General features: G+C 37.6%; 1 protein-coding gene across 1 annotated transcript; it reads left to right on the top strand.

Annotated features, from left to right (window-relative positions):
* The first annotated feature begins 1685 nt into the window (after positions 1–1685).
* On the top strand, positions 1686–2628 carry LOC139165502 (mas-related G-protein coupled receptor member H-like). The gene is given in 2 exon segments (XM_070748679.1): positions 1686–2381; positions 2383–2628. Coding segments are annotated over 2 exon segments (942 nt in total).
* The last annotated feature ends 6712 nt before the right edge of the window (positions 2629–9340 follow it).

Raw genomic sequence — 9340 nt, 5'->3', positions numbered from 1 at the left:
GTGACATAGGGGAAGGTTTGGTATGGAAGGTTTGCCTATTTGCCGATGACTCTAAAGTGTGCAATAGGGTTGATATTCCTGGAGGCATCTGTAATAAAGTAAATGATTTAGGTTTACTAGATAAATGGTCAAAGCAATGGAAAATGTAAAATAATGCTCTTGGGGAAAAGGAATCCTCAATCTGAGTATTGCATTGGCATTTCTGTGTTAGCAAAAACTTCAGAAGAGAAGGATTTAGGGGTAGTGATTTCTGACAGTCTCAAAATGGGTGAGCAGTGTGGTCGGGCAGTAGGAAAAGCAAGTAGGATGCTTGGCTGCATAGTTAGAGGTATAACAAGCAGGAAGAGGGAGATTGTGATCCCCTTATATAGAGCGCTGGTGAGACCACATTTGGAATACTGTGTTCAGTTCTGGAGACCTCACCTACAAAAAGATATTGACAAAATTGAACGGGTCCAAAGACGGGCTACAAGAATGGTGGAAGGTCTTAAGCCTAAAACGTATCAGGAAAGACTTCATGAACTCAATCTGTATAGTCTGGAGGACAGAAGGAAAAGGGGGGACATGATCGAAACATTTAAATATGTTAAAGGGTTAAATAAGGTCCAGGAGGGAAGTGATTTTAATAGGAAAGTGAACACAAGAACAAGGAGACACAATCTGAAGTTAGTTGGGGGAAAGATCAAAAGCAACATGAGAAAATATTATTTTACTGAAAGAGTAGTAGATCCTTGGAACAAACTTCCAGCAGATGTGGCAGATAAATCCACAGTAACTGAATTTAAACATGCCTGGGATAAACATATATCCATCCTAAGATAAAATACGGAAAATAGTATAAGGGCAGACTAGATGGACCATGAGGTCTTTTTCTGCAATCAGACTTCTATGTTTCTATGTTTCTACTATGGTATTAGTACCTCCCTTGTCCTAGATTGTATCTCTCTATTAATGTAATTTAGGATTGCAATGGCTTTTTTGGCTGCCGCTGAACATTGCTGGCTCATATTTAGAGGGTTGTCTATCAAGACTCCCAGATCCCTCTCACAGTTGCTATTATTGAGCGTAGTTTCACCCAGTTTATATGTATATAAAGTCCTCGGAGAGGGGTGGCATACAAATCCAATAAATAAATAAATGAATAAGTAAGTAAGTAATTAAGTAATTAAGTAAGTAAGTAAGTAAGTAAGTAAGTAAGTAAGTAAATAAATAAGTAAATAAATAAAATAAATAAATAAATAAATAAATAAATATATTTCGGGGGGGTTAGCTTTTGAGTACAGCTTGACCCATTTTCTTTTGGCACCCCCTTAGATAGTACTAGCAATAGCATTTAGACTTATATACCGCTTCATGGTGCTGTACAGCCTTCTCTAAGAGGTCTCTTATCCAGTGATGGGCTATCAAAAGTTGTACTACCACACTGTGGGCGTGGCTCATGTATTTTGTTTCAACATCTTTCAGTGCAAATTTGGTGCTCTGAGGTGGAACTCCAAATTTTGCCACCGGAACTGCATTCCTGACTGTTCCCGTAGGAACCCATCAATGCTCTTATCTTAGATACTGGAAGCTATGACAATATTGGCATTATTTAGGAGACAGGAATGACTGAATGCATTCTTTTTTTCTTCTCATGTAATAGGAGCATCCATTCAAAAAGATTTTCAGATGTTTACAAAAGCTTAATGATGAATTCCAGCCTGGGACATCTGGATACCACAGAAAACTATTTTGAATATAATAACACCAATGACTCATATGAGTACGAAGAAGGGATTTACCCTTCGTATTTAGAGACGTTCGCTTTGGTGGACATTACTTTCATTATCTGTTGTATTGGATTTGTGGGCAATGGCTACATCATCTGGCTACTTGGCTTCCAGATTAAGACAAACTCTTTCACCACATTCATCCTTAACTTGGCGGTTGCAGACTTTGGGTTCCTGGCATCTATAGTTATATATTATATTGATCAATTTGCACGTTTTCAAGAAAGAAAAATCTTCTACCACCTCTGTGCCTTTGTCTCACACATGATGTACATCAATGCAATCTTTCTTCTGACAGCCATCAGCATTGACCGATGTGTGGCTGTCCTTTTCCCAATCTGGCATCACTGTTCCCGGCCAAAAAAATTGTCCTCCAGCATCTGTGTCCTCTTGTGGATCTCCTCTTTCCTCATGAGTGGAAGTATGAGAATTATGCTATTGACAAATGTCTTTGGAAATTATAATCTGTTTGGCCTCTATTTCCTTGTGCTTGCTATAATTTGCCTCCCATTGATCACACTCTCTACTGCAATCCTTTTCTTCAAAGTGTGTCTTAAATCCAATCAGAAGAATCAAGGTCGGCTTTTACTCATGATTTTAATTACTCTTCTCTTTTTTCCTCATCCTTGCTTTTCCATTAAATGTCTTTGTGTTGATTCTTAATTTTTTTAATATTCCAGCTCTGTCTTACCTGCGCTATTGGGAGGCAGGTATGATAATGTGCTTCTGCTTAAACAGCAGCATTAATCCAGTGATCTACTTTCTAGTTGGGAGAAAAAAAGGAGCTCGGACCAAGCAGAGCATGAAAGTCATTTTGCAAAAAGTCTTCAAGGAAGGTGAAGCTACTGGAAGGAGATAGAAGAGCTCAACCCCACTCAGAAGACCTCTGTGCTTCCTTTTGAATAGCAGTCAACCCAACAAGACCGACATAGACTTCAGAGGAGAATCAGAACTGCAGAAAAAACAATTGCTGCCAACCTGCCTTCCATTGAGGACCTGTATACTGCACGAGTCAAAAAGAGGGCGGTGAAAATATTTACTCACCCCTTGCATCCTGGACATAAACTGTTTCAACTCCTGCCCTCAAAACGTCGCTATAGAGCACTTCACACCAAGACAACTAGACACAAGAACAGCTTTTCACCGAATGTCATCACTCTACTAAAAAAATAATTCCCTCAAACTTTTTACTAAGTCTGCACTACTATTACTACTAAGTTTTCTCATCATTCGTATCATCCTTTTCCTCCCACTTAGGACTGTATGACTGTAACTTGTTGTTTGTATACTAAGATTTTTATTAATATTGTTTGTTTCTTCATTGCTTATTTGACACCCATGACAATCATTAAGTGTTTATTCAAGAATCATGTGGTTAATCATTAATTAACCACATGATTCTTGACAAATGTATCTTTTTCTTTTATGTACACTGAGAGCATGTGCACCAAGACAAATTCCTTGTGTGTCCAATCACACTTGGCAATAAAGAATTCTCTCTCTCTCTCTCTCTCTCTCTCTCTATCTATCTATCTATCTATCTATCTATCTATCTATCTATCTATCTATCTATCTATCTATCTATCTATCTCTATCTCTCAAACTCACTATCTATCTATCTATCTATCATCTATCTATCTATCTATCTATCTATCTATCTATCTATCTATCTATCTATCTATCTATCTATCTATCTATCTATCTCTACCTGCCTGCCTGCCTACCTACCTACCTAACTACCTGCTTACCTAACTGCCAACCTACCTACCTACCTACCTATCATCTATCTATCTATCTATCTATCTATCTATCTATCTATCTATCTATCTATCTATCTATCTATCTATCTATCTCTACCTGCCTGCCTGCCTACCTACCTACCTAACTACCTGCTTACCTAACTGCCTACCTACCTACCTACCTACCTACCTATCTATCTATCTATCTATCGCTATCAGCGGTTAGCAAGTAGCTGTCCTATCTTATATATAGGACCATATCTCTTTCAACATATTGGCTCTTTCATCTGAATACACAGAAATCCAGGCATTTCAAGGAACGTCTCCATAAATCCATATCCAATGCTTTGCAAATTTTTTTTTTCTAGAGCCAAGCTTATATTCGACTAAATGTGTTATGCTGTTTTCCTGCCTGAATAGCAATATTAACCCAGTAATCTATTTTCCAGTTGGGAGGAAAAAAGGAGATCAAGTCTGAGCAGAGCAGGAAGGTCATTTTGCAAAAGATCTTTAAAGCATCTTAAAAGAAATATACTCTGAAGAACAATTTCCTCTGTGACAAATGAAGGCAAACCATTTCCTTTGTCCCCGGAGATCTTTCCTTATAAGGAGCTGCTACATTTATGAACAGCTCTTCAACATTTGGTTCTATCTGCCTTGGCTTTTTGGTTCCTTGCCCTAGCAGCCTCAAGCCAACTTTCTCTCTTTTACATTGACAGTTGGTGATTATCTTAGACAGACAAGGATCGTTATCTTGAGGTCCCATGGTGCTAGATTCTAATTTCACAGGACACAGAGTATATAGGGATATTTTAGAGTTACTTTTTCATGTCAGAAGTAAAAGCTCTCCACATTTTCTTCAGGAAATTAGTTCTTACCTGCTATCTATACCTTTCTTCTATTCCTATATCTCTGCTTCTATTCTTTCATTGATATGTTCTATTACTATACCTTCTTTTCTATTATTTCTTAGATATATTTTACTATGAGTATCTCCTCTATAACCTTCATAGAAACATAGAAACATAGAAGACTGACGGCAGAAAAAGACCTCATGGTCCATCTTGTCTGCCCTTATACTATCTTCTGTATTTTATCTTACAATGGATATATGTTTCTCCCAGGCATGTTTAAATTCAGTTACTGTGGATTTACCAACCATGTCTGCTGGAAGTTTGTTCCAAGGATCTACTACTCTTTCAGTAAAATAATATTTTCTCATGTTGCCTTTGATCATTCCCCCAACTAACTTCAGATTGTGTCCCCTTGTTCTTGTGTTCACTTTCCTATTAAAAACACTTCCCTCCTGAAACTTATTTAACCCTTTAACATATTTACATGTTTCGATCATGTCCCCCCTTTTCCTTCTGTCTTCCAGACTATACAGATTGAGTTCATTAAGTCTTTCCTGATACGTTTTATGCTTAAGACTTCCACCATTCTTGTAGCCCGTCTTTGGACCTATTCAATTTTGTCAATATCTTTTTGTAGGTGAGGTCTCCAGAACTGAACACGGTACTCCAAATGTGGTCTCACCAGCACTCTATATAAGGGGATCACAATCTCCCTCTTCCTGCTTGTTATACCTCTAGCTATGCAGCCAAGCATCATGTATTTTACTATGTGTATATAGATATATACCCACTAAAACCCTCATTGTGTATTGGACAAAATAAATAAATAAATAAATAAATAAATAAATAAATAAATAAATAAATGCTGAACTCTGTTCTTTTTATAAAAAGACACCTGCAGATCTCCGTTCACACTCTACTTCCATGTATATCCAAATCTTCAGACAATTCTTTGAACCTTGTAACTCAAGATTGGCTGGATGGACTTCCCTTCTTTTGATGAACTAAATCTGAATTAGACTTGAAGTCATTTTGCTTGCAGGTCCTGCTATCAGTGGTCACTTCAGCCCTGACTGTGACACAATAATTTACCACACATCAGCTTTGAAGAGTTTGGACCATCGCTTGTGTTGTACATACTCCTGGTCATTTGGAGGATGATGAAGATATTGAGGACTCTGATTCAGATAGTGTTTATGAATTAGTGAGGGGCCCGGGGTTACAGGTGGGAGGCCAGCCACAGGATGGGGCTATGAGTTCAGGATCTAGTGAGGGAGAATCAGACGCTCGCTGGGTTAACCCTAAATTCAGAAGGGCCCAAAAATGTAGAGAACAGAAGTTTGGAAGAAGATATTAAGTAGAGGAATGGGTTAAATACTGTAGTGATGTATTTGGCACATCAGGGGGTCAGGGGGTCAGAAGGGTGGAGTTTCAACGTTGCCGGTGAGAAAAATTGATGCTTTTCTTGCCGCTCTCAAGTAAGCAAAAGTATTCTGTGTGATTAACAGTCAGGGCTGCTGTTTTTAGAGATCATGCATTTAGGAAAATAAATCTTGTTAAGTGGAGAAGGAGAAGGAATGTGAGAAATGCAGCTAAGGGAGATAACAGACCAACAGATAAGTGTGTGTATGAAATGTGTTTAAATTCCAGAAGAGCAGAGAAATAAATGGAGTTTCTTTATTCATGATATAATGCATTTAATAAGAGTTATTTGTAATTGCTAAATTTCTACCAGAACAGCTTGCGGGTACATTATGATTTTGGAAGGTTTAATTAGACCTAGGGATATGCAAACAGAGCAATAGCCATTCCTTCAGTATCTGCATATTTCTATACCTGATATATATTTATTATATTTTATTTTAATTATTTATTTTGTCAAACATGTATTAGATAACAGATTGGCTGCCGATCAGTTTCCGGTCACAATTCAAAGTGTTGGTTATGACCTATAAAGCCCTTCATGGCATTAGACCAGGATATCTGCGAGACCGCCTTCTGCCACGCGAATCCCAGTGACCGGTTAGGTCCCACAGAGTTGGTCTTCTCCGGGTCCCGTCGACTAAACAATGTCGTCTGGTGGGACCCAGGGGAAGAGTCTTCCCTGTGGTGGCTCCGACCCTCTGGAACCAGCTCCCCCCAGAGATTAGGATTGCCCCCACCCTCCTTGCCTTTCGTAAACTCCTTAAACCCCACCTCTGCCCTCAGGCATGGGGGAATTAAAACATCTCCCCCTTGCCCATGTAGGTTTTGTGTATGATTCGATTGTGTGCTTGTTTTTTATATATCGGGGTTTCTTTTTTGGACTTTTTAATCTAAAACTGTAATTTAGATTTCTAAATATTAGATTTGTTACTATGTACTGTTTTTTACCATTGTTGTGAGCCGCCCCGAGTCTGCAGAGAGGGGCGGCATTTAAATCCAATAAATCTAATCTAATCTAATCTATAGGTATAAACATGGTTATTAATACATGAAATGGATGTGAATAAAAGGGGACATTAGGACAGGGACCATAGGCATATTAATTTGCTTATGCACGCCCCTTACAGACCACTTAGGAATAGGGTGAGCTGAACAGTAGACAGTCTAAAGTTAAAGTTTTAGGAAAGAAACCATAGAGTCACGTAATATATTCCAGGCATTGACCACTCTGTTTCCTGCAATTGACTTTGGTATGGTTTAACTTAAGTTTGTACCCATTGGTGTGCTCGTTTATTGATGTGATTGAAGATGAAATAGTTGTTGAACAGGTAGGACATTGTAATAAATAATTTTATGTCTTGTTGAGGTTTCCTGGTTTTCACTCATTTTCCAACTTGCTTTTAGCCGTCATGATAGAATACAAATGTCACAGATGCATACAAACTATATATTATATATTGTATATATATTGTATATTATATACAAATGATATATCAAACTCAAGGTCAAAGGACTAAGATTGTTCTTTAGCTTACCCATAAGTATTTTTCATCAGTTTTGTCTATTCAGTTCTGTATAAAAATTCATCCCACTTGCTTATTTCTTTATTTATTTGTTTGTTTGTTTGTTTGCTTATTTGTTTATTTCTTTATTTATTTATTTATTTATTTATTTATTTATTTATTTATTTATTTATTTATTTATTTATTTATTTATTTATTTATTTATTTATTTATTTATTTATTTATTTATTTTGTCCAATACACAATGAGGGTTTTAGTGGGTATATATATATATATACACACATATAGTAAAATACATGATGAAGGTTATAGAGGAGATACTCATAGTAAAATATATCTATGAAAGAATAGAAAAGAAGATATAGTAATAGAACATATCAATGAAAGAATAGAAGAAGAGATATAGGAATAGAAGAAAGGTATAGGAGATATAGGAGAGCAATAGGACAGGGGACGGAAGGCACTCTTGTGCACTTGTACTCGCCCTTACTGACCTCTTAGGAATCTGGATAGGTCAACCGTAGATAATCTAAGGGTAAAGTGTTGGGGGTTTGGGGATGACACTTTTGTATATGCTGGGAAAATTACACTTATTAATCACAAAAAGTTTGGATACATACTTACAGGTAATCTTCTATACTTAAATTATGAAGGAGACAACCAACCTAGAGCTCAGGAAAAATGTCCTTATAGAAGAGTCAAAAGAAGCACCGGGGGAGCATTTTAGCAGAGTTTCAATATTTTAGGGGCTGCTTCAAAGAAGCGGGCATCAATCTATTTTCATAATGACCAGAAGGCATGATAAGAAGCAATGGATACTTTTCTCCCTTGGATGTGGCAATAAATAGTTCAAGGAGTTGGATCATTACTGCAGCTAGCTCACTCAAGATATTCACAGGGAAAATAGAATAACCTAATAACAGGTTTGGAAGGACTTTGGAGGTGATGTAGTCCAACTCCCGGGTCAAGCAAGAGATTCTATACCATTCTGGAGAAATGACTGCTTGACATCTTCTTAAAAGCCGCCAGTGAGGGTCCCCCAACAGCTTCTGAAGACAAGCTGTTCCATTTGTTTATTGCTCTAACTATCAGGAAATGTCTTCTTATTTCTAGGTTGGTTCTCTCCTTGATTAGTCTGGACCAGGGGTCCCCAAACTTGGCAACTTTAAGACTTGTGGACTTCAACTCCCAGAATTTTCTAACTAGCTATACTGGCTGGAGAATTCTGGGAGTTGAAGTCCATAAGTCTTAACATTGAGACCTCTGGTCTGGACCCATTACTTCTTTAGATTATTAGAGTTGGAAGGACCTTGTAGGTCATCTAGTCCAACCCCCCCCTGCCCAAGCTGGAGTCCCTACACCATTTCGTACAAATGTAAGTCCAATCCCTCTTTGAAAATCTCAAATGTTGGAGCTCAAGTGTTGTATCTCTCCATTAATGCAACTTAGAATTGCATTGGTTTTTGTTGGTATGTTTTGGTATAGCTAGGCTATGAGACCTTTGACATACATTGAGCAGAGAATTTTAACAGAGTGTGGATGTGTGGTAAAGCCAAAGAAAAAGGCACAGACTTAGTTATGCTTAATAAGTACTATTTACATATATACAAAATAGAAACAATCCATAACAAGCACTAAGCCATCCAATATAATAAGCACTAAGCAAATACACTCCCCCCTCAAGGCAAAGCAAAAGCGAATGAGCATTAAAGCATCATTGAGGGAAGGAGTACTGGTGCCCTCTTAAGGTGAACCAGCCCAAAATATTTAAAGTGATAGTACAAGAGATTACAATAGGCAGTTTACACTGGCAAACCCTAACAACCATGTACTTTGTACTAACAGTTTTTAAACTGTTGCTGCACATTGCTGGCTCATACTTACTTGGTTGTCTACCAAGACTCCAAGATCCTTCTGCCAATTGCTACTATTGAGTTTATATGTATATCTTTGGTTTTTCTTACCTTCCTCTCAGGTGCTTTTGAGTATAGTTTGAGCAATTTTTGAGGCACCCCCTTAGGTAGTACTAG

The sequence above is a fragment of the Erythrolamprus reginae genome, chromosome 3 (genome assembly GCF_031021105.1).
Source record: "Erythrolamprus reginae isolate rEryReg1 chromosome 3, rEryReg1.hap1, whole genome shotgun sequence".
Taxonomy (NCBI): domain Eukaryota; kingdom Metazoa; phylum Chordata; class Lepidosauria; order Squamata; family Dipsadidae; genus Erythrolamprus; species Erythrolamprus reginae.
The sequence above is the reverse complement of the archived record's forward strand: the minus strand, read 5'-3'. Positions and strand labels throughout refer to the sequence as shown.